Source organism: Tachyglossus aculeatus, chromosome 15 (genome assembly GCF_015852505.1).
Source record: "Tachyglossus aculeatus isolate mTacAcu1 chromosome 15, mTacAcu1.pri, whole genome shotgun sequence".
NCBI lineage: Eukaryota > Metazoa > Chordata > Mammalia > Monotremata > Tachyglossidae > Tachyglossus > Tachyglossus aculeatus.
Genome location: NC_052080.1, coordinates 2798609 through 2824689, shown reverse-complemented (window position 1 = coordinate 2824689; position 26081 = coordinate 2798609). Strand labels below are relative to the sequence as shown.

The window sequence follows — 26081 nt, the reverse complement described above, 5'->3', positions numbered from 1 at the left end:
ATCGCTCCATCCCTCCATCCGCCCATGGGACGTACTGAGCGCTCCCTTGGCGCGGGGCTCTGTACTGAGCGCCGGGGAGAGGCCGGTAATGGAAGACGCGAAGAACGCGTCGGCGTGTGAAGCCCACGAGCCTCCCTTCTCCGGGACCCTTTTGCAAAGTAAGTTTTTCTGCACCCTTTTTTTTTTTAATGGCATTTATTAAGCGCTTACTATTCATTCCATCGTATTTATTGAGCGCTTACTGTGTGCAGAGCACTGTACTAAGCGCTTGGGAAGTACAAGTTAGCAACATAGAGAGACGGTCCCTACCCAACAGTTGGCTCACAGTCTACTATTCATTCACTCGTATTTATTGAGCGCTTACTGTGTGCAGAGCACTGTACTAAGCTCTTGGGAAGTACAAGTTGGCAACAAGAGAGACGGTCCCTACCCAACAGTGGGATCACAGTCTACTATTCATTCAATCGTATTTATTGAGCGCTTACTGTGTGCGGAGCACTGTACTAAGTGCTTGGGCAGTACAAGTTGTCAACAAGAGAGACGGTCCCTACCCAACAGTGGGATCACAGTCTACTATTCATTCAATCGTATTTATTGAGCGCTTACTGTGTGCAGAGCACTGTACTAAGCGCTTGGGAAGTCCAAGTTGGCAACATAGAGAGACGGTCCCTACCCAACAGTGGGATCACAGTCTACTATTCATTCAATCGTATATATTGAGCGCTTACTGTGTGCGGAGCACTGTACTAAGCGCTTGGGAAGTACAAGTTGGCAACAAGAGAGACGGTCCCTACCCAACAGTGGGATCACAGTCTACTATTCATTCAATCGTATTTATTGAGCGCTTACTGTGTGCAGAGCACTGTACTAAGCGCTTGGGAAGTCCAAGTTGGCAACATAGAGAGACGGTCCCTACCCAACAGTGGGCTCACAGTCTAGAAGGGGGAGACAGAGAACAAAACCAAACATACTAACAAAATAAAATAAATGGAATAAGTATGTACAAATAAAATGAATAAATAGAGTAATAAATGTCATTCATTCATTCAATAGTATTTATTGAGCGCTTACTATGTGCAGAGCACTGTACTAAGCGCTTGGGAAGTGCAAGTTAGCAACATATAGAGACGGTCTGTACACAACAGTGGGCTCACAGTCTAGAAGGGGGAGACAGAGAACAAAACAAAACATATTAACAGAATAAAATAAATAGAATAAGTATGTACAAATAACATGAATAAATAGAGTAATAAATCCGTCATTCATTCATTCATTCAATAGTATTTATTGAGCAATTACTATGTGCAGAGCACAGAGGTCGTGGGTTCTAATTCCTCCTCCGCCACTTATCAGCTGTGTGACTTTGGGTCAGTCACTTCACTTCTCTGTGCCTCCGTTACTTCATTTGTAAACTGGGGATTAAGACTGTGAGCCCCACGCGGGACAACCTGATTACCTTGTATCTACCCCAGCGCTTAGAACAGGGCTTGGCACATAGTAAGCGCTTCACAAATATCATCATTATTATTATTATTACAGTAGAGCAATAAACAGACACATTTAGACTTCTAGACTGTGAGCCCGTCCATTCATTCATTCATTCAATCGTATTTACTGAGCGCGTACTGTGTGCAGAGTACTGTACTAAGCGCTTATTGCCAACTTGTACTTCCCAAGTGGTTAGTACATTGCTCTGCACACAGTAAGAGCTCTATTAATTTTACTTGTACATATTTACTATTCTATTTTATTCTGTAAATATGGTTTGTTTTGTTGTCTGTCTCCCCCTTCTATACTGTTAGCCCGCTGTTGGGTAGAGACCGTCTCTATATGTTGCTAACTTGTACTTCCCAAGCGCTTAGTACAGTGCTCTGTACACAGTAAGCGCTCAATAAATCCGATTGAATGAATGAGTGAATATCCCTCCCCTCCCAGCGCTTAGAACAGTGCTTGGCACATAGTAAGCACTTAACAAATGCCATCATTATTATTATTATAGCGCTTGCTCTGTGAGGAACACTATATGTAAATATGTTTGTACATATTTATTACTCAATTTTGCTTGTATGTATTTACTATTCTATTCATTTTATTCTGTTAATATGTTTTGTTTTGTTGTCTGTCTCCCCCTTCTAGACTGTGAGCCCGCTGTTGGGTAGAGACCGTCTCTATATGTTGCCAACTTGTACTTCCCAAGCGCTTAGTCCAGTGCTCTGCACACAGTAAGCGCTCAATAAATACGATTGAATGGATGAATGAATGAACTCCCTGCCCACAGTCATGCATTCATTCAATCGTATTTATTGAGCGCTTACTGTGTGCAGCTTGGGAAGTACAAGTTAGCAACATCTAGAGACAGTCCCTACCCAACAGTGGGCTCACAGTCTAGAAGGGGGAGACAGAGAATAAAACAAAACATAGTAACAAAATAGAATAAATACAAATATTTATATTATTATAATATATTAATACTATATCAATAATATATTAATATATCAATATATTCGTTCATTAACATATTCATATGAATATGGCAATTATTAACGACAATTATTATGGCAATTATTAACATGGCAATAATGAATAATGAATTCATCATATAATATATCAATAATATATTAATTACAATATAATATTTATATTAATGAATATAGGATATATATTATATAATAATTTATATTTATTAATATAAATAAATATTGAATGAATAAATATGCACAAATAAAATAAATAAATAGAGTAATAAATTCATACAAACATATCGATATATACAGGTGCTGTGGGGAGGGGAGTTGACAATATTGGGCAGGGGGAGACCGACATTAATAGAAATCAATAAATGACAGATATGGCCATAAGTGGTGTGGGGCCGGGAGTGGGGATGAATAAAGGGAACAAGTCAGGGTGACGCCGAAGGGAGTGGGAGATGAGGAAAGTTGGGGCTTAGTCTGGGAAGGCCTCTTGGAGGAGATGGGCCTTCAATAGGCTTTGAAGGGGGAGAGAGGAATAATCTTTTGGATTTGAGGAGGGAGGACGTTCCAGGCCTGAAGCAGGAGGTGGGCGAGAGGTTGGCGACGAGACGGAGGAGATGGAGGCCCAGTGAGGAGGCCGGCAATAGAGGAGCCAAGGTGTGAGGGCTGGGTTGTAGTAGAAGAGTCACAAGGTGAGGCAGAACGGGGGAAGTTCATCAATCGTATTTATTGAGCGCTTACTGTGTGCAGAGCACTGTACTAAGCGCTCGGGAAGTACAAGTTGGCAACATATAGAGACAGTCCCTACCCAGCGGTGGGCTCACAGTCTAAAAGAAAACCTAAGCTGAGCCAGCCAGGAGTCGAACCTGGAATCTTCTGATCCGTAGTCAGACGCGTTATCCATTGCACCACTGGCCCGATGATTAAAGCAAGTTGATTCACTGCTTTAAAAAAGGTTTAGGAGTTTACTCATCTTCGTCCTGTGCTAAGCATCAGCGGGTCAATGTCACGGAGACTGCTCCTTTTGAAAATTAAAACGTAAAACTGCTATGTCCATATCTGCAATTTATGTATTTATAGTAATGTCAGTCTCTCCCTCTAGACTGTATATGTATATATGTTTGTACATATTTATTATTTATTTATTTATTTTTCTTGTACATATCTATTCTATTTATTTTATTTTGTTAGGATGCTTGGTTTTGTTCTCTGTCTCCCCCTTCTAGACTATGAGCCCACTGTTGGGTGGGGACTGTCTCTATATGTTGCCAACTTGGACTTTCCGAGCGCTTAGTACAGTGCTCTGCACACAGTAAGCGCTCAATAAATATGATTGATTGATTGATTGATTGTTATGGGCAGAGAATGTGACTGCTTATTGTTGTATTGTACTCTCCCAAGCTCTTGGTACAGTACTCTGCACACAGTAAGCGCCCAATAAATACAGTTGAATGAATGAATACAGTGCTCTGCAAACAGCCTCTGCCACTTGTCTGATGTGTGACCTTGAGCAAGTCACTTAACTTCTCTGGGCCTCAGTTACCTCATCTGGAAAATGGGGATTAAGACTGTGAGCCCCACATGGGACAACCTGATTACCTTGTATCTACCCCAGCGCTTAGAACAGTGCTTGCCACATAGTAAGCGCTTAACAAACACTATTATTATTATTATTATTATTATTATTAATAAATACGATTTATTGATTGAAAGAATAAAGATGGGCCGAATGTCTGAATGCCAACGTGAGATAAGATGTAAAAGGATGGCTAGAATTCGGTGCATTTGTAAAATCATCATTTTTCTTATTTTGGTACCCTTTCTTGAAGAATGTCGGGCCCAATAGACAACCCCCAAATCTCGTTAAATATATTTTGGAAGCTGGAGTGATATTTCCCCTTTTACCGGGACCTAAATGTTACTTAAACGATCGTCTTCCTTTCCGTGAACGGCCGGACCTTTTCATTAGTGCAGTTTTTCAACTCATCTGTGTTTTAATTAGTGCCTGGACCTAGTAAGAGGTTTAACTTTCAGAGAAGTTTCCCAGATACCTGCCAGGGGGGCAGAAATTCGACTCCAGGAGAAGCGAGGGAACAAGTCAGATAAACCTAAGGGAAGAGGTTATAAAAAGAATTGATTCTCCTGCCGCACCATTATCCCCATCTGTCTAGAGAGTCAGTCAACCAATCTGTGGCATTTATTGAGCGCTTACTATTTAAGCGCTCGGGAGAGGACAGAAAAACAGGATTAGCTGACACGTGCCCTGCCCATAAAGAGCTGACAATCTAGGGAATCTTTTTAGTGGTTAAGACGGGGCTGGGATGATTTCTTCCGTGGGTTGAGAGGGTCTTGTTTCATTGTTACCTTGGTTTGGACAGCTAAACCAGCCGTAGTGAAGTTTCTGGGTGTAGTTTAATCCCTCTAGACTGTAAGCTTGTAGCCAGCCAGTCCATCAATTGTATTTCTTGAGCACTTACTGTGTGCAGAGCACTGTACTAAAGCCTTGGGACCATGCAATATAACAGGTTCATTCCCGGCCCACAACGGGCTTACGGTCTAGGGGAATGTGACTGCCGATTCTGTCGTATTGTACTCGCCCGAACACTTGGTAGAGTGCTTTGCACATAGTGAGCCCGTTGTTGGGTAGGGATTATCTCTATTTGTTGCCGAATTGTACTTGCCAAGCGCTTAGTACAGTGCTCTGCACACTGTGAGTGCTCAGTAAACACGATTGAATGAATGAATGAATAGTAAGTGTTCAATATACGCCACTGATTGAACGATTGGTAATGGATCGGAATTGTCATGAAAGCAGCGCTGTGCCTTTAATGGGTGCTCAGTGAATACCACTGATTGATTGATTGATTGATTGATTTAAACATGCCCTTTGGGCAGCTGTGGAGTGGCAGTGCCTTGGTGATGGTTTGCAGACACTTAGGGGAAGGTGGGTAACTTATCTTGGCCAGACAATAACTACTTTGTCTCTCTGCTTGGTCCGGCTACTCGCCTTGTGAGTCCATTGCAATTTGCCTGAGGATTCATTCAATCGTCTCTATAATTAATTATTAATCGTATTTATTGAGCGCTTACTGTGTGCAAAACACTGTACTAAATGAGCAATAAGCACTTATTTATTGAGCACTTACTGTACGCAGAGCACTGTACTAAGTGTTTGGGAAAGTACCAAACAACAATCAACAGATACATTCCCTGCCCACGAGTTTACAGTCCAACAGTCTAGCACACGTGGGTTGTAGTCCTGGCTGGGGATGGGGGTGTTTTGTTTGTTTGATTGATTTTTATGGTATTTGTTAAGCACTTACTATGCAGCCGGCACTGTGTTAAGCACTGCGGAAGATACAAACTAATAGGGTCGGACACAGTCTGTGTCCCACCTGGGGTGCACAGCTTTAATCCCCATTTTACCGATGAGGGAACTGAGGCACAGAGAAGTGAAGTGACTAGCCCAAGGTCTCACAGTAGACAAGTGGCAGAGCCGGTATTGGAACCCACACCCTCCTGATTCCCGGAGCATGGTGGTTTTGCTGCTGTTTCCATATCGGGAAGAGAAAAACGGGTCAGGCAACATTTTGTAGCTTTTGGGGTCAGGGGATGTTTGGAATAATGGAGGCCTCAGAGAGTGGAGGACGCTGTCAGTGAATCCTTAGTAAACAGGCCTAAACTGAAAGTCTGACACTGATCGTTCATCGTCTGAAATTGCCTTCTTCTCCAGGGGTGCAGGGAGAGAAAGAGAAAATCCTGGTAAAATCAATCCGCGAATCAATCAATCGTATTTATTGAGCGCTTACTGTGTGCGGAGCACTGTACTAAGCGCTTGGGAAGTCCAAGTTGGCAACATATAGAGACGGTCCCTACCCAACAGTGGGCTCACGGTCTAGAAGGGGGAGACGGAGAACAAAACCAAACATGTTAACGAAATAAAATAAATAGAATAGATATGTACAAGTAAAATAAATAAATAAATAGAGTAATAAATATGGGCGAGAGATTGGGGGTGAGATTGATGAGAACGAGGAACAGTGAGAAGGATGGCATTAGTGGAGGAAATTGTGCCGGCTGGCAATCCGCGAATCAATCAATCAATCGTATTTATTGAGCGCTTACTGTGTGAAGAGCACTGTACTAAGCTCTGGGAAGTCCAAGTTGGCAACATATAGAGACGGTCCCTACCCAACAGTGGGCTCACGGTCTAGAAGGGGGAGATGGAGAACAAAACCAAACATGTTAACGAAATAAAATAAATAGAATAGATATGTACAAGTAAAATAAATAAATAAATAGAGTAATAAATATGGGCGAGAGATTGGGGGTGAGATTGATGAGAACGAGGAACAGTGAGAAGGATGGCATTAGTGGAGGAAATTGTGCCGGCCGGGTTGGAATAGGAGAGCAGTGAGGTGAGGGGGCAAGGTGATTGACCGCGTTAAAGCCAATTGTGAGGAGTTTGTGATGTTTGTTAGGAGTATGTGATGCCAATTTGTACTTCCCAAGCGCTTAGTACAGTGCTCTGCACATAGTAAGCGCTCAATAAATACGATTGATTGATTGAGTTTCTGTTTGATGTAGAGGTTGGTGGGCAAAGCTGCCCCTCACCCTTACCCAGAGCTGAACCACGGCTGCTGTCGCTGCCAACCCCGTGTGTACGTAGGTGGGCTCAGGGGCGTGTTTTCCACAAATTCCGGTTGCTAGGATTTTGCCCAGGGCTTTGGAATTTTAATTAAACATAACCCAAATTCAAGTGAAAAGACTAGGAACACACCCAAGTCAGAGCTAAGGGGCAGGTGGGAATTGGAAAACTTCCTCCTCGGGGAAGTCGGAGAAGACGGGGGTCTAGCAGATTGTGATGAAGGCAGATAGCAATTGGGAGGTTGTTTCAGGAGTGTAAGCGCTTAGTACAGTGCTCCGCACACAGTAAGCGCTCAATAAATGCGATTGATGATGAGTGTAGAGGAGGAGGAGTTTTTCAAGAGACCGATACGAAGAGGCCTGGTTGGAGCGGAGAGATGAATGGAGGGAAAGAGATGGGGAAAGAATGTGGTTAAGCGTAGAGCATGGGCTTGGGAGTCAGAGGTCATGGGTTCTAATCCTGGCTCCTGTGTGGCTTTGGGCAAGTCACTTCACTTCTCCGTGCCTCAGTTCCCTCATCTGGAAAGTGGGGATTAAGACCGTGAGCCCCACGTGGGACAACCCTGATTACCCTGTATCCCCCCTAGCGCTTAGAACAGTGCTTGGCACAAAGTAAGCGCTTAAATACCAACATTATTATTATTATTAGGCCACGATATACTTTAAACTTGTCCTGCCATCAAGCACTTTTAAGGGATGGGAGAAGGAAGAGAACATTAAATGGAAGAATAATTTGGCTGCAGGTTAATTTACCCGCTAGACTATGAGCTCATCATCATCATCATCATCAATCGTATTTATTGAGCACTTACTATGTGCAGAGAACTGTACTAAGCGCTTGGAAAGTACAAATTGGCATCATATAGAGACAGTCCCTACCCAACGGTGGGCTCACAGTCTAGCTCCTTGGAGAATCTAAAAACTCTGTTGTATTATACTCTCCCAAGTGCTCAGTACAGTACTCTGCATACAGTAAGTTCTCAATAAATGCCACTGAGTGATTGGCTGATTGATCTGGCCAAATCATTTTGAACTAGCTCCAGTCAATAGGGAGGAAAGACAAGAAGAAAAAAGTGCCAAAATTGATCCGGGACACAATGAATGTGGGAAAACAGCTTTAACAATTGACGTTAAAATGATTTTAGCGAATCAATCCGTGGTGTATATTGAGCGTTTACCTTGTACAGAGTAGGTCTTCATTTCATTCAGTCATATTTATTGAGCATTTACTGTGTGCGGAGCACCGTACTAAGCGTTTGGGAGAGGACGATACAAAAATAAACAGACACATTTCCTGCCCACAGTGAGCTGGCGGTCGAGGGTCTTCTTAAATGCTTGGGAAAGTTAAATAAAATAGAGTTGGTAGATATGATCCGGGACAACAAGGAGCTTATAGTCTCCCAGAAAAATAGCACAGTTTCTTTCACCTGGCTGGGTTTAGTTCAGATCGGGCAGTCCAAAAAAACTAAGGGTAAAAGTGGTTCTGATTTCACCCGCTCTTTCATTCATTCAGTCATAATATATTGAGTGCGTACGTGAGCAGAGGCTTGGCACTGTATTAAGCATTCTTTCCACAATTATCAACGCTGGGGTATTGATTGATTGTAGCGTGTTGTATAAATACGATTGATCGATACACAAGTGCTGAGCTTGAAGGTAATCACTTAAACGCTCAAGAGAGCGCCCTAATCAATTTCGCTTGGGGCTGTGGGAATTACGCAGGATTTTTATCTGGGCAGTGTATGCATAATAATAATGGCATTTATTAAGCGCTTACTATGTGCAAAGCACCGTTCTAAGCGCTGCATCTCATCTCTCCGTTCATTTCTTTGCAGGTCTTGATCTCAAAGGGAGGTTTCTCTTTGCCACCTTAACCTTAATGACGCTGATTGCACACCTGGTGTTTTTAGAGGAAGTCTTCTATATCTACAGGAAAATTCCCTCCTCTAAGAAATCCATTTTTATTTGGATCAATGCCTCATCACCGGTAAGAAGAATTTAGACAAAGTACTTTTGCGTGTGCATCATTATTATTTTTTTTAATGGTATATGTCAAGCGCTTAGTATGTGTCAAACGCTGTTCTAAGCACTGGGGTAGGTTCATTAAATACAGTTGAACAAATTAAGTCTGACGCAGCCCCGTCTCTCATGGGGCTCACGGTCTAAGTAGGAGGGAGAACAGGTATTGAATTCCTTCTCTGAGGTCCAGAGAAGTGAAGTGACTTGCTCAAGGTCACACAGCAAAGTGGCAGAGCCAGAATTAATAATAATAATAATAAAATAATAATAACTGTGGTATTTGTTAAGCACTTAGTATGTCCCAGGCACCTTATTAAGCGCTGGGGTGGATGCGAGCAAATAGGGTAGGACAGAGTCCTTGTCCCACGTGGGGCTCACAGTCTCTATCCCCATTTGACGACGTATCCTTCCCAATCGCTTAGTCCAGTGCTCTGCACACAGTAAGCGCTCAATAAATACGATTGATTGAATGAATGAATGTACAGATTTATTTTACTTGTACATATTTACTATTCTATATTTTTTATTTTGTTAATCTGTTTTGTTTTGTTGTCTGTCTCCCCCTTCTAGACTGTGAGCCCGCTGTTGGGTAGGGACCGTCTCTAGATGTTGCCGACTTGTCCTTCCCAATCGCTTAGTCCGGTGCTCTGCACACAGTAAGCGCTCAATAAATACGATTGAATGAATTTGACAGTTGAGGTAACAGAGGCCCAGAGAAATGAAGTGACTTGCCTAAGGTCACACAGCAGACAAATGGAGGTGGAATTAGAACCCAGGTCCCCTGATTCCCAGGCCCACACTCTGTCCTCTGGGCCGCACTGCTTCTCATCGGAGAAGCTCCTGTTTTCTGTGCTGTCCCAGCGTTTCTCGCGTCTTTGTGTTTGTCTGTGCAGGTGATAGCTTTGACCTCGTGCTTGGGCATGTGGATTCCGCGCTCCACCATGTTTACAGACTTCGCTGCGGCAGCGTATGTATCAGTCGGCTTTCGGGTATTCTTCCCTTCCTTTCTTCAATAATGATAATAATGATGGTATTTGTTAAGCGCTTACTAAGTGCCACGCACTGTTCTAAGTGCTAGGTAGATGCAAGGTAATCAGGTTGTCCCAGGTGGGGCTCACAGTCTTAATCCCCATTTTACAGATGAGGGAACTGAGGCACAGAGAAATGAAGTGACTTACCCAAAGTCACGCAGCTGACAAGTGGCAGGGCTGGGATTAGAACCCACGACCTCTGACTCCCAAGCCCGGGCTCTTTCCACTAAGACACGCTGCTTCGCAATAGTAAATATTCATGGTACTGAGCGTTTCCTATGTTTCAAGCACTGTACTAAGCGCTAGGGTTGAGATGATCAGGTTGGACGCTGCTGCTGTCCCCAGTGGGGCTCACAGTCTAAGTAGGAGGAGGAATGGGTATTTAATCCGTGTTATATGGTTGAGGAAACTGAGGCATTGAGATGGTTTTTTTAAAAAAAATAATAATAATTATGATATTTGTTAAGTGCTTAGTATGTGCCAGCAGTGTTTTAAGCGCTGGATGGTATTTGTTAAGTACTTACTGTATAATAATCATAATAATTGTGGTATTTTTAAGTGCTTACTATTGCCAGCGCTGCGGTGGATACAAACAAATAGGGTAGGACACAGTCCCTGTCCCACGTGGGGCTCACAGTCTCAATCCCCACCTGACAGATGAGGAACTGAGGCACAGCGAAGTGAAGTGACTTGCCCAAGGTCACGCTGTCAAGCACTGTTCTCAACACTGTGATAGCTACAAGTTTATTGGGTCGGACACAGCCCCGGTCCCACGTGGGGCTCGCAGTCTAAGCGGGAGGGTGAACAGGTATTAAGTCTTTTAGACTGTGAGCCCACTGTTGGGTAGGGACTGTCTCTATATGTTGCCAACTTGTACTTCCCAAGCGCTTAGTACAGTGTTCTGCACACAGTAAGCGCTCAATAAATACGATTGACGATGATGATGAGGTATTGAATCCCCATTTCACAGTGGAGGAAACTGAAGCACAGAGAAGTTAGGTGACTCACCCAAGGACACACAACAGGCAAGTGACTGAGGCGGGATTAGAACCCAGGTCCTCTGACTGCCGGGCCTGTGCTCTTTCCAGTGGGCCCCACTGCTTCTCTCTCTTTAATCCTACTCTCAAAAACCATCCCGGAGAGGGTCGCGAGTATCTTTGCCAGCTATGTCTTATTTTGTGCCTTATTTCGGAGTGGTTCCCGTAGCGAGCTGTCAGCTCTCCTTAAGCGCGGGGGTGGCATTCTAGGGAGAACTCGTGAGAGGAGCAGCATGGGCTAGTGGATAGAGCACGGCTCCAGGAGTCAGCGGGTCATGGGTTCTAATCCTGGCTCCCCTACTTGGCTGCTCCATGACCTTGGACAAGTCACTTCACTTCTCTGGGCCTCATTTACCTCATCTGTAAAATGGGGATTGAGACTGTGAGCCCCACGTGGGACAGGGCTTATAACATATATTTACCCCAGCAGTTAAAACAGTGCTCGGCACATAGTATGCGCTTAACAAGTACTTTAATAATTATTATTATTCTTCTGACGCCTCGCCATCTCGTCTCCAGGCTGATGCGGGGGTTACCTCATTGGTCTGCTGATTTCTCGCGCTGTGGCGAGCAACAAACACGCAAGTGCTTAGTACAGTGCTCTGCACACAGTAAGCGCTCAATAAAAATGATTGAATGAATGAATAATGCGAGGACCTGAGCACGTCTTATTGGTGAGCCTCGCTACTTCTTCTTCCCCCTCTAGATCGGAAGCTCACTGTGGCCAGGGAATGTGTCTACCAACTCTGTTCTGCTGGACTCTGCCAAGTGTTTAGTACAGTGCTCTGCATTCATTCATTGTCAGTCATATTTATTGAGTGCTTACTGTGTGCAGAGCACTGTACTATGCATTTGGAAGAGTCTAATAGAATAATAAGCAGACACATTCCCCGTCCACAACGAGCTTACACCCAGTAAGTGCTCAACAGATATCATTGATTGATTAATTGGTTGAATTAATTTTCACATCTAGACTATAAGCTCACTGTGGGTGCTCAACAGATATCATTAATTGATTAATTGGTTGAATTAATTTTCACATCTAGACTATAAGCTCACTGTGGGTAGGGAATGTATCTCCCAACTCTGTTCAGCTGTACTCTCCCAAGCACTTTGTACAGTGCTCTGCACGCAATAAGCGCTAGATAAATACCGTGGATTGAATTTTCACATTAATTTTCACATCTAGACCGGAAGCTCGTTGAGGGCAGGGGACTTTTCTATCGACTCTGTCATATTGTATGCTCCCAAGCGGTTAGTACAGTGCTCCGCACACAGTAAGCGCTCAGTAAATACCACTGATTGATCGACTGATTGATCGAACCAACCCTCAGCTTTTCACGGCCTGGCTATTTCGGCCCTGTCTTTTGGCAGTTTCACTGCTCTCCGATGCCTTCTTCAGAAGATGCGAGGAAAAATCGGAGGAGGATAAATTCGGACTTGTCGGTGTGTCATTTTCGGAAAGGGTTTGGCCGTGGAAGGTGTAGAAAATATTGAATAAAAATAAGTTTTGGATTATCTGCAAATCTTGATTATCCAGTCTGCCTTTGCTTCCCATTCAGTCGAGAGGCCGAACGGAAGGAGTTCGGAACTGAAGCCAAGACACCTGGGTTCGAGTCCCGGCTCTGCCGTTTGCTTGCTGGTGCCTTTGGGAAAGTCACAACCTCTCTGAGCCTCAGTTTCCTCATCTGAAAAATGGGAGACTAATAATAATAACAATAGTAATAATAATGGTATCTGTTAAGCGCTTACTATGTGCCAAGCACTGTTCTAAGTGCTGGGGGAGATACAAGGTAATCAGGTTGTCCCACATGGGGCTCACAGTCTTAATCCCCGTTTAAAGATGAGGTCACCGAAGTGAAGTGACTTGCCCAGGATCACACAGCAGACATGTAGTGGAATCAGGACTAGAACCCAGGTCCCTTTGATTCCCAGGCCAGTGCTAAGTCACACAGCTTCTCTGTGTTCACATAAACACACACACACAATCATTTCCTTTCTCATTGTCTGACGGGCCCGTTTCCTCTGTTAGTTTTTTTGCCATTGTGATCCACAAGTTCCTGCTGATGATGATTAAAGAATGCGGCGGTCAGAAGATGTTCCTCAGGCGATTCGAACACGGGCAATTTAAGATCAGCACAGGCCCCTGCTGCTGCTGCTGTTTCTGTCTCCCTTTTCCTCGCATCACCAGGTGAGTCTTCGCCAAACGCAGAAGAGAAGCCGGGGCCCAAGAACGGGCCCGGTTATTGTGGCAGAAGGCAGTGTGGCCTAGTGGATTGAACACGGGCCTGGTTTCAGAAGGACCTGGGTTCTAATCCCGGCTCTGGCCCTTGTCTGATGGGTAACCTTGGGCAACTCACTTCACTTCTCTCTGCCTTCCTTACTTCATCTGGCAAATGGGGTTTAAGGCTGTGAGCCCAATGTGGGACATAGACTGTGTCCTACATGATTCACTTGTATCTACCCCAACGCTTAGTAGAGTGCCTGGCATATAGTAAGCACTTAACAGAGACCATAAAAAAAATCAATTAATCGATGGTATTTACTATTTAATATGCGGTTACAGGATACAGAGCACTGTGTTTAGTGTTTGGAAGGGTTCAGTAGAGTAGACACAAACTCTGCCTTAAAGACTGATTCACTTGTATCTACCCCAACGCTTAGTAGAGTGCCTGGCATATAGTAAGCCCTTAACAGAGACCATAAAAAAAATCAATTCGTCAATGGTATTTACTATTTAATAGGCGGTTACAGGATACAGAGCACCGTGTTTAGTGTTTGGAAGGGTTCAATAGAGTAGACACAAACTCTGCCTTAAAGACTGATTCACTTGTATCTACCCCAACGCTTAGTAGAGTGCCTGGCATATAGTAAGCACTTAACAGAGACCATAAAAAAAACTATTCATCAATGGTATTTACTATTTAATATGCGGTTACAGGATACAGAGCACCGTGTTTAGTATTTGGAAGGGTTCAATAGAGTAGACACAAACTCTGCCTTAAAGACTGATTCACTTGTATCTACCCCAACGCTTAGTAGAGTGCCTGGCATATAGTAAGCACTTAACAGAGACCATAAAAAAATCAATTCATCGATGGTATTTACTATTTAATATGCGGTTGCAGGATACAGAGCACCGTGTTTAGTGTTTGGAATGGTTCAATAGAGTAGACACAAACTCTGCATTAAAGGAGCGTACAATCTAGTAGGGGAGGTGGATACAAAAATTTCATCATTATCATCGTCAGTGGTACTAATTGAGCGCCCACTGTGTGCAGAGCGCTTGGGAGAGTACACTGTAACAGAGTTGACAGACATGTTCCTTATCCACAACGAGCTTACGGTCTAGAGGAGGAGACAGACATGAATATAAATCAATCATTTATAATATGTAATTTAAAGATATGTACGTAAGTGCTCATAAATCCGTGATTAGAGAAGAGGCAGAGTTTAAAAATATGTACGTAAGTGCTGTGGGGATAGGGGAGAAGTTATAAGTGAGTACCTTTAGAGGTGAGGACTGAAATGTGTCAGTGGCACCGTGTGGGAGGTGATTAAGGTGAAGAGAAGAGAGATCAGTCAGGGAGGGCTTCCTGGAGGTGGTGTGATTTATTTTTTTAGGAGGGCTTGGGAGATGGAGAGAATGGGGTCTTCCGGATATGAAGGAAGGAAGGAGTTCAGGGAGTGGGAATGCAAGAGGTCAAAGGTGAAAGGGATGAGAACGAGGCCCGGGGTGTATTCGCCGTGAGACGGAGAAAGTGGGTCTGCCTGAGGATCCCTGCCTTTAGGGTCATTGTCAAGAGAATTTATCCTGGCCGCGTTCCCCTTTCCAAAGTCCGGTCCGGAGGCCGTCTGACGAACTGCTGGTTTGTGTAGCCTACTGGCTAGAGCCTGACCCTGGAGTCAGATGTCATGGGTTCTAATCCCGGCTCCTCCACCTGTTCGCTGTGCACCCTGGGGCAAGTCACTTCACTTCTCTGGGCCTCAGTTCCCTCATCTGGAAAATTGAGATGAAGACTGCGAGCCCCGTGTGGGACAGGCACCGTGTCCAACCCGATTACCTCGTATCCAGCCCAGAACTTAGAACGGCGCTGGACACATAGTAAGCGCTTAAAAAATACCACGATTAATTATTATGATTTCCTCACCCCGCCAGGGGATCGCTGTTTTGGCTGAAGGTGGGAACGTTCCAGCTGACTGTCCTGCAACCTGTGCTAATCTTCCTGGCCATCGTACTTTGGACCAACGGGACCTACAGCGTCTCTGATGTAAGGCCACGCTGAGGGGGACGGAGCGAGCCGGGGGGGGGGGCGGGGGGGTCACCTCAGGTCCGGCTCCAAGTCAGTCAGACAGTGAGTCGTATTTATTGAGTGCTCACTGTGTGCCGAGCGCTGTCCAGTAGAACAGACAAAGTCCCGGCCCATAACGAGCCGGGAGGCAGATGTTAATAGAAGCAGATAATAATAATAATTGTGGTATTTGTTAAGCACTTACTATGTGTCAGGCACCGTACTAATGGGGTAGATACAAATTCGTCAGGTTGGACCCAGTCCCGGTCCGCCGTGGGGCTCCCAATCTTGATCCCCAGTTTCCAGATGAGGGAACTGAGGCCCAGAGATGTGAAGCGACTCGCCCCAGGTCACACAGCGGACAAGCGGCAGAGCGGGGATTAGGAAACACGTGGTTCGGCCTCCTGGGCCTGGGCTCTGGCCACTAGTCTACGTTGGGTTGGGGGTAATCTTTGGGGTACAAGCCAGGAAGATGGGGGAAGGGGGAGGTTAGGAAGTGAAGGCGGCCACTGTGGTTGGGGATTTTCAGGGCCGGGGATGGCGAGGCTCGGCGGCCACCGTGGGTCGAAGGCCTCACAGCTTGGGCCTTGGGCCGTTTGCAGTTATCGCCCCGCGGGGCAGCGGTGTGGCTCGGCGGGCTCGGCGGCGTCCTCACCGTCATCGCCCTGTGGCCCGTGGGAATCCTCTTCCAACACGTCCGAGGGCTCCTCGCCCACAAGAACATCAGCCCCAAGTTCGCCCTGTTCCAGGTGAGTCCTGGGGGACCCCTCCCCGCCGCCCCACGGCTTCGGACGCCCGTCTCTTTCTGGCTTCCACTTCTCGCCTCGTTGCCCTACAGTCCCGGCTTCCACCCTCCCAGGGCCTGGAATCGATCCGAGGCCGGGGGATGGACCTGGTGATGGTGGGTCAGGTAACCGGATCTTCCCATCAAAGTCCGACAGGAGCGGTTTTCGTTGGGTATCTTACTCATCCGGTCAGCAGCCTGGCTCTCCCCCGTCCGCTGCCGGAAAATTGTAGTGATAATGGTGTTTGCTAAGCGCTTACTATGTGCCGAGCACTTTTCTGATTCATTCATTCAATCGTATTTATTGAGCACTTACTGTGTGCAGAGCACTGCACTAAGCGCTTGGGAAGTACAAGTTGGCAACATATAGAGACGGTCCCTACCCAACAGTGGGCTCACAGTCTAGAAGGGGGAGACAGAGGGCAAAACAAAACATATTAACAAAATAAAATAAATAGAATAAATATGTCATCAGGCTCACATGACTAAACAAGGCCTGAGAATAAAATATTCATTCATATAAAATATTCATTCATTCATTCTAAGCACTGGGGACAGCCAGACAGAGCCCCTGTCCCACTCCACATAAAACAGAAACTGCTCACCATTGGCTTTAGAGCAGTCAGCGCGGCTCAGTGGAAAGAGCCCGGGCTTTGGAGTCAGAGGCCATGAGTTCAAACGCCGGCTCCGCCAATTGTCAGCTGTGTGACTTTGGGTGAGTCACTTAACTTCTCCGTACCTCAGTTACCTCATCTGGAAAATGGGGATGAAGACTGTGAGCCCCCTGAGGTACAACCTGATCAATTGTAACCTCTCCAGCGCTTAGAACAGTGCTTTTCACATAGTAAGCGCTTAATAAATGCCATTATTATTATTATTATTATCTCGCTACTCTTCTACTCCAGCCCAATGCGCACACTTGGCTCCTGTAATGCCAACCTCCTCACTGGGCCTCCATCTCGTCTTTCTCGCCGCCAACCTCTCGCCCACGTCCTGCCTCTGGCCTGGAGTGTCCTCCTTCTTCCTATCCCCATCCTTCATAGCCTTATTGAAGGCCCATCTCCTCCAAGAGGCCTCCCCAGACTAATCCCTCCTTTCCTCTTCTCCCACTACCTTCTGTGTCACCCTGACTTGCTCCCTTTATTCATCCCCTCCCACCCAGCCCCACAGCACATATGTCCAGATCTGTCATTTATTGATTTATATTCATGTCGGCCTCCCCCTCTAGACTGTAATGTCGTTGTGGGCAGGGAATGTGTCCATTTATTGTTATATTGTACTCTCCCAAACACTTAGTACAATACTTTGCACACAGTGAGTGCCCAATAAATATGTTTGAATGAATGCTCTGCATACAGTAAATGCTCAATAAATACAATTGACTGACTATGTGGGAGCACAGTTTAATTAGGAGGAAGTAGGATTTAGCCCCTATTTTTCAGGTGAGGAAACTGAGGCCTGGAGAAGATAAGTGACCTTCCCAAGGTCACACAGCTGGGAAATGGCTGAGCTGGGATTAGAACCCAGGTCCTTTCGGAACCCAGGCCCGGGCTCTATCCACTAAGCCATGCTTCTTCCCCATGACTTTCATCATCATCATCATCAATCGTATTTATTGAGCGCTTACTATGTGCAGAGCACTGTACTAAGCGCTTGGGAAGTACAAATTGGCAACATCTAGAGACAGTCCCTACCCAACAGTGGGCTTTCTCACCGATACTTTGACTCGAAGGTGTCCTTTTAAGTAAAGTTTCCTTCCAGGGCTAAATCCATCTGATCAGGATGAGACTCCATGTTTCTTCAAACCCACGTCCTGCGACTCGAACCCAGATCTCCGGATGTCAAGTTTATTCAGGGTCTCCCTTGCCGAAGGCGTGGTTTCTTTTCGAGCTGACCTAATCATCTTCAGGTCCTGGGGCCGAGATTGAAGGCTGGTAAAGGTGGATTCTAATAGGTAGTCAGACTCGATGGCGGTCAATAAAGGTCTCAGATTCTGCAAGTCCAGAACGTGGACCGATCAGGTCTCAGCCCCAGCCGCTGCGGGCACGCTAAATTTTGTCTCTAGTGTTCCGAGGATTCTCGTAGAAAAATAAACTCTTGCTTTACAACTTTATGTTACGTTGCCACTTTAGAGAAGCAGCGTGGCATAGTGGCTAGAGCCCAGACCTGGGCGTCTGAAGGACCTGGGTTCTAATCCTGCCTCCACCACTTGTCAGCTGTGTGACATTGGGCAAATCACCTCACTTCTCTGGGCCTCAGTTCCCTCATCTGGAAATTGGGGATTAAGACTGTGAGCCCCATGCGGGACAGGAACTGTCCAACCTGATTAGCTTTTATCATCATCCTCATCAATCATATTTATTGAGCGCTTACTGTGTGCAGAGCACTGTACTAGGCGCTTGGGAAGTACAAGTTGGCAACATATAGAGACAATCCCTACCCAACAGTGGGCTCACAGTCTAAAAGGGGTCGTCTACCCCAAAGCTCAGTTCCGTGCCCGGCACACGATGAGCACTTAACGTATACGATACAAATAGGAAATAAAACCCTGAACCCATAGAATAATAGTAATTGCGCTATTTATTAAGTGCTTACAATATGCTAAGCACTGGGGTAGATATAATGTAATCAGGTCAGACACAATCCCTGTCTCTACCTGGGACTCACGGCCTGAGGCATGGAGAACAGGTATTTAATTCCCATTTTACAGATGAGGAAACCGAGGCGAGGAGAAGTGAAGTGACTTGCCTCCGGACACCCAGCAGGCGAGTGGGGATGTGAGCATTCGAACTAAGGCCCTGCTGAGAGCTCACCTCCTCCAGGAGGCCTTCCCAGACTGAGCCCCTTCCTTCCTCTCCCCCTCGTCCCCCTCTCCATCCCCCCATCTTACCTCCTTCCCTTCCCCACAGCACCTGTATATATGTATATATGGTTGTACATATTTATTACTCTATTTATTTATTTTACTTGTACATTTCTATCCTATTTATTTTATTTTGTTGGTATGTTTGGTTTTGTTCTCTGTCTCCCCCTTTTAGACTGTGAGCCCACTGTTGGGTAGGGACTGTCTCTATGTGTTGCCAATTTGTACTTCCCAAGCGCTTAGTCCAGTGCTCAGCACATAGTAAGCGCTCAATAAATACGATTGATTGATTGATTGATTCATTGATTGCTGATTCTCGGACCCGGGTTCTACCCACTAGGCAACTTGCTTCCCCACGTTTCTCTGCCCCTCTTTCCAAAATCAGGCGCTCGCTCCCGCTTCTCCCGTTAGACTTCGAAACCAACTCCCCTGCCCTGGAAAGGGCCCGGATTTATTATTTGAAGAAGTCGGGTTTTTTTTTCCCGTGTCGGCCGATGGTCAGGAAGTGAGTTCCGGGGAGGGGAATTCTCAGGAAACCTCAGATCTTTTGAAAACTCATCCAAGAGGTTTCAGGGTCCGAGGGCGGGGTGGGTTGGCTTCCGAGAGCTGCCCGCAGGAGGGACACAGCGAGATCCCCTTCCCCTGATTGACCTTTGAGGCGTAGTCGCTTCCCTCTTCTTCAAACGGCGTCGAATCTTTTCCCATCCGTAGCGACTCCGTGGACGCACCCTCTCCAGAACGTGCCATCCTTCATCATCATCATCATCATCATCAATCGTATTTATTGAGCGCTTACTATGTGCAGAGCACTGTACTAAGCGCTTGGGAAGTACAAATTGGCAACACATAGAGACAGTCCCTACCCAACAGCGGGCGCACAGTCTAAAAGGGGGAGACAGAGAACAAAACCAAACATACCAACAAAATAAAATAAATAGGATAGATATGTACAGGTAAAATAAATAAATAAATAAATAGAGTAATAAATATGTACAACCATATATACATATATACAGGTGCTGTGGGGAAGGGAAGGAGGTAAGACGGGGGGATGAAGGGGAGAGGAAGGAGGGGGCTCAGTGTGGGAAGGCCTCCTGGAGGAGGTGAGCTCTCAGCAGGGCCTTGAAGGGCCTTGAGGTAGCCATTGGAGGTTCTGCCCTAAAGTCGTTCTAGTCTGTGTACTCGTCTGCTGTGTGGCTTTGGGCAAATCACTTCACGTCCCTGTGCCTCACTTACCTCATCTGTAAAATGGGGATTAAGCCGGTGAGCCCCGTAATAATAATAATGATGATGGTATTTGTTAAGCGCTTACTATGTGCAAAGCAGCGTTCTAAGCGCTGGGGAGGTTACAAGGTGATCAGGTTGTCCCGCGTGGGGCTCACGGTTTTAATTCCCATTTTTTACAGATGAGGTAACTGAGGCCCAGAGAAGTTAAGTGACTTGCCCAAAGTCACACAGCTGACAGTTAGCGGAGCCGGGATTTGAACCCATGACCTCTGATTCCAAAGCCCGGGCTCTTTCCACTGAGCCACACTGCTTCTCATGCCCATGTGGGACATGGACTGTGTCCAACCTGGTTTGCTGCTATCCACCCCAGCGCTTAGTACAGTGCCTGGTACATGGTAAGTTCTTAAAAAATACCATAACTATTATTATCCCTCGTGTTTTCTTGGTACGCAAACGGAAGTGGTTGACCATTGAGAAGCAGTGTGGCTTAGTGGAAAGAGCACAGGCTCTAATCCTGGCTCCTCCACTTGTCTGCTTTGTGACCTTGAGCCACTTCACTTCTTCGTCCCTCAGTTACCTCATCTGTAAAATGGGGAGTAAGGCCGTGAGCCCCACGTGGGACAACCTGATTACTTGTATCTACCCCAGCACTTGGAACAGTGATAGACACACAGTAAGTGCTTAACAAATACCATCATAATAATAATTATTATTAATAATGTTGGCATTTATTAAGTGCTTACTACGTGCCAAGCACTGTTCTAAGCACTGGGGAGGTTACAAGGTGATCAGGTTGTCCCACAGGGGGCTCACAGTCTTAATCCCCATTTTACAGATGGGGGAACTGAGGCACAGAGAAGTGAAGTGACTTGCCCAGTCACACAGCTGACAATTGGCAGAGGCGGGATATGAACCCGTGACCTCTGACTCCAAAGCCCGGGCTCTTTCCACTGAGCCACGCTGCTTCTCTGTTATTGCCATCTTCAAGGCAGTAAAAACTTGAGTCTCCGCCATTCTCTCTTTATTGCTGAAATGAACTTTCCAAATGCTTAGTACAGTGCTCTGCACACAGTTAACGCTCAGTAAATACGATTGAATGAATGAATGAATGAATGAAACCCTTTACCATCGGCTTTAAAGCCTTCAAGCGCTTAGTACAGTGCTCTGCACACAGTAAGCGCTCAATAAATACGATTGTTTGATTGATTCAATCCCCTTGCCCCTTCCTACCTCGCCTTGCCGCTCTCTTACTACAAACCAACCCGCCCATTTCTCTCCTCTAATACTGACCTTCTCACCGTACCTCGATCTCTTCTGTCTCCTCCATCTTGCCACCGACCTCTTGCTCACATCCCGCCTCCGGCCTGGAATGCCCTCTCTCCTCATATCCGACAGACGATGACTCTCCCCCACTTCAAAGCCTTATTATATGTACAAATAAAATAAATAGATTAATAAATACCTACAAATACCTTGTATCCCCCCCAGCTCTTAGAACAGTGCTTTGCACATAGTAAGTGCTTAACAAATGCCATCATTATTATTATTATTATTGCAGTCCCATCTCCTCCAAGAGGCCTTCCCTGACTAAGCCCTCCTCTTCTCCCACTCCCTTCTGCGACACCCTTATCCTTGGATTTGCTCCTTTTATTCATCCCGTCCTCCGGCCCGCGGCACTTACGTCCATATCCATAATTTATACATTTATATTACGGTCTGTCCACCTCTCTAGATAGTAAGCTCACTGTGGACAGGGAATGCGCCTACCAACTGTGTTATACTGTACTCACCCAAGTGCTCACTATGGTGCTCTGCACAGAGTGAGCGCTCAATAAATAAGATCAATTGATTGATAGTAGTAGTAGTAATAGTTATAATGCACTGAAGTGGGAATTAATCAGGTTTATCAGCTCCATTAGATCGCAAAGCTCCTTGACGTCAGGCATCATAAATCTTTTTTCTGTCGAATCTTCCCAATCGCTCAACGCAGCGTCATCATCAGTGATGTAGACAGTTGGCTCGTTGTGGGCAGGAATGTGTCTTTTATATTGTTCTATCGTACTCTCCCAAGGGTTTAGTACAGTGCTCTGCATACAGTAAGGGCTCAATCAATAGGATTGATTGATCGATCCATGGTATTTACGAGTGTTTACTATGTTCAGAGCACTGGTTGAACGATTGCTGAAAGAAAGAAAAGGAAAAGCAGCGTGGCCTGGTGGATAGCGCAGGGGTCTGGAGTCAGAAGGACCTGGATTCTTAACCGCCCTGTGACCTTGGACAAGTCATTTCACTTCCCTATGCCTCAGTTATCTCAAATAATAATAATAGCATTTGTTAAGCGCTTACTATGTGCAAAGCACTGTTCTAAGCACTGGAGGGGGATACAAGGTGATCAGGTTGTCCCACGTGGGGCCTACAGTCTTAATCCCCATTTTAGAGATGAGGGAACTGAGGCTCAGAGAAGTTAAGTGACTTGCCCAAGGTCACCCAGCAGACATGTGGTGGAGCTGGGATTCAAACCCATGACCTCTGACTCCAAAGCCCAGGCTCTTTCCACTGAGCCAAGCTGCTCCTCAAATGACGATTAAGACTGTGAGCCCCATTTGGGACGGGGACTGGGTCCAACCCGATTAACTTGTATCCACCCAGCGCTCAGTACGGTGCCTGGCACGTAGTAAGTGCCTAACAAATGCCATAAAAAGAGGACTGTGGGGCTATTGACGTCCCCTTCTTTTTCGGTGTGTTTCTCTCTGCAGTTTTGTCTCGTTCTGAACCACATCCAGTCGGCCGTCTTCAACGTCCTAGCTATGGTAGGGACCATCTCCTGCTCGCCGCCTCTTCCCCCGTCATCCAAAGGAGCACGTATGTGGTTTTTCTTTTACGGAGGTATTCAACTGGATTGCTCTAGAACATCATTATTCAACATTTGACTGTGCTTTACAAACACGCACCCCAACGCACTCCCCAGATGATAGGCGGGATGATTCCGAAACACATTAATCACTGCTATTTATTTATTTATTTTACTTGTACCTATCTATTCTATTTATTTTATTTTGTGAGTATGTTTGGTTTTGTTCTCCGTCTCCCCCTTTTAGACTGTGAGCCCACTGCTGGGTAGGGACTGTCTTTATATGTTACCAACTTGTACTTCCCAAGCGCTTAGTCCAGTGCTCCGCACACAGTAAGCGCTCAATAAATACGATGGATGATGATGATGATGATGCTATTTATTGAGCGCTTGCAGTGTGCAGAGCACCTACTAAGTGCTTGGGAGAGTGCAATATAGCCAAGTTGGTAGGCCCGTTCGTTACCTAGGGAAGCAGCGTGGCTCGATGGAAAGAGCACGGGGTTGGGAGTCAGAGGATGTGGGTTCTAATCCTGCCCCCACCACGTGTCGGCTATGTGACCTTCTCTGTGCTTCATTACCTCATCTGGAAAATGGGGATTAAGACTGTGAGCCCCACGTGGGACAACCTGATTACCTTGTATCTGCTCCAGAGCTTAGAATAGTGCTTGGCACATAGTAAGCGCTTAACGAAATACCATCGTTATTATTATTATTGTTGCCTACGACCCTCTAAACTCCCCCAGACTGTAAACTCGCTGCGGGCAGGGAGTGTGTCTGTTATATTGTTCTATTGTCCTCTCTCAAGTGCTTAGTACAGTGCTCTGCACACAGTAAGTGCTCAATAAATACGATTGACTGATAGAAGACAAGTTTACAGCCTGTAAAAGCCTGGGAGACAGAGATCCACATCTCAGAATTAGCAAATCAGTCAGTCAGTCCTACTGATTAAGGGCCCGTTTTAATCCCGGCCCGGCCACTTGTCTGCTGTGTGACTGTGGGCAAGTCACTTCACTTCTCTGGGCCTCAGTGACCTCATCTGGAAAATGGGGATGAAGACTGCCTCTACCCACCCCAGCGCTTAATCCAGTGCCTGGCACGTAGTAAATGCTCAACAGATACCATCATCATCGTCACGATTATTATTTGTCCATGATTATTATTTAGAGAAGCAGCGGGGCTCAGTGGAAAGAGCTGGGGCTTTGGAGTCAGAGGTCATGGGTTCGAATCCCGGCTCCATCAATTCAATCAATCAATCAATTGTATTTATTGAGCGCTTGCTGTGTGCAGAGCACCGTACTAAGCGCTTGGGAAGTACAAGTTGGCAACATATAGAGATGGTCCCTACCCAACAGTGGGCTCACGGTCTAAAAGGGGGAGACAGAGAACAAAACCAAACATACTAACAAAATAAAATAAATAGACTAGATACGTCAGCTGTGTGACTTTGGGCAAGTCACTTAACTGCTCTGTGCCTCAGTTACCTCATCTGTACAATGGGGATTAAGACTGTGAGCCCCACGTGGGACAACCTGATTACCTTGTAACCTCCCTAGCGCCTAGAACAGTGCTTTGCACATAGTAAGTGCTTAATAAATGCCATCATCATCATCATCATTATTATTATTATCCACTAGGCTGTCATCATCATCATCATCAATCGTATTTATTGAGCACTTACTATGTGCAGAGCACTGTACTAAGCGCTTGGGAAGTACAAATTGGCAACATCTAGAGACAGTCCCTACCCAACAGTGGGCTCACAGTCTAAAAGGGGGAGACAGAGAACGAAACCAAACATACTAACAAAATAAAATAAATAGAATAGATATGTCAGCTGTGTGACTTTGGGCAATCAATCAATCAATCATATTTATTGAGCGCTTACTATGTGCAGAGCACTGTACTAAGCACTTGGGAAGTACAAATTGGCAACGTATAGAGACAGTCCCTACCCAACAGTGGGCTCACAGTCTAAAAGGGGGAGACAGAGAACGAAACCCAACATACTAACAAAATAAAATAAATAGAATAGATATGTCAGCTGTGTGACTTTGGGCAATCAATCAATCAATCATATTTATTAAGTGCTTACTATGTGCAGAGCACTGTACTAAGCGCTTGGGAAGTACAAATTGGCAACGTATAGAGACAGTCCCTACCTAACAGTGGGCTCACAGTCTAAAAGGGGGAGACAGAGAACGAAACCCAACATACTAACAAAATAAAAGAAATAGAATAGGTATGTCAGCTGTGTGACTTTGGGCAATCAATCAATCATATTTATTAAGCGCTTACTATGTGCAGAGCACTGTACTAAGCACTTGGGAAGTACAAATTGGCAACATATAGAGACAGTCCCTACCCAACATTGGGCTCACAGTGTAAAAGGGGGAGACAGAGAACAAAACCAAACATACTAACAAAATAAAATAAATGGAATAGATATGTACAAGTAAAATAAATAAATAAATAAATAAATAAATAGAGTAATATTCTATTCTATTAGCAGTAATGTCCTGCTTCTCCTGGTTCTCTTCCTCACCACCCCCCTCCCCGCTCCAGAAATGAACCAGCAGCTCCTCATTACGGAGATGTTCCTCATGACGTTGGCGTCGAGGGTCGTCTACAGGAAACGCTACCGCGATCTGGACCCCCCTGCTGATCCGGACCCCGGCCCGACCGACCCAGCCGGAGGAGGAGGTGGTGTTCCACGGCTCTAGAAGTCCACCCGTGGGAAGTAGCCGTCCCCCCCATTCTCCCGTTGGCTGCAGGATCATGGCTTCACGGCAAGAGCCCGGCCTTGGGACTGAGAGGACGTGGGTTCTCATCCCGGCTCTTCCACTTGTCCGCTGTGCGACC

General features: G+C 45.7%; 1 protein-coding gene and 1 non-coding gene across 4 annotated transcripts; one reads left to right on the top strand and one right to left on the bottom strand.

The window, feature by feature from the left end:
* Positions 1-26081, top strand: LOC119937738 (organic solute transporter subunit alpha-like). Of its 3 annotated transcripts, XM_038757335.1 has the most exons (8): positions 1-158; positions 8954-9105; positions 10031-10104; positions 13238-13396; positions 15365-15476; positions 16100-16246; positions 23128-23233; positions 25785-26081. In XM_038757335.1, the coding sequence occupies exons 1-8, from the start codon at positions 89-91 to the stop codon at positions 25940-25942; spliced, it is 978 nt and encodes a 325-aa protein (XP_038613263.1). In that variant the 5' UTR covers positions 1-88; the 3' UTR covers positions 25943-26081. The 3 variants fall into 3 exon arrangements, with proteins under 3 accessions (XP_038613263.1, XP_038613265.1, XP_038613264.1); XM_038757337.1 differs by lacking the exon at positions 13238-13396; XM_038757336.1 differs by lacking the exon at positions 16100-16246.
* Positions 3317-3389, bottom strand: TRNAR-ACG. The gene has a single exon. It is a non-coding gene; the product is annotated as a tRNA-Arg (tRNA).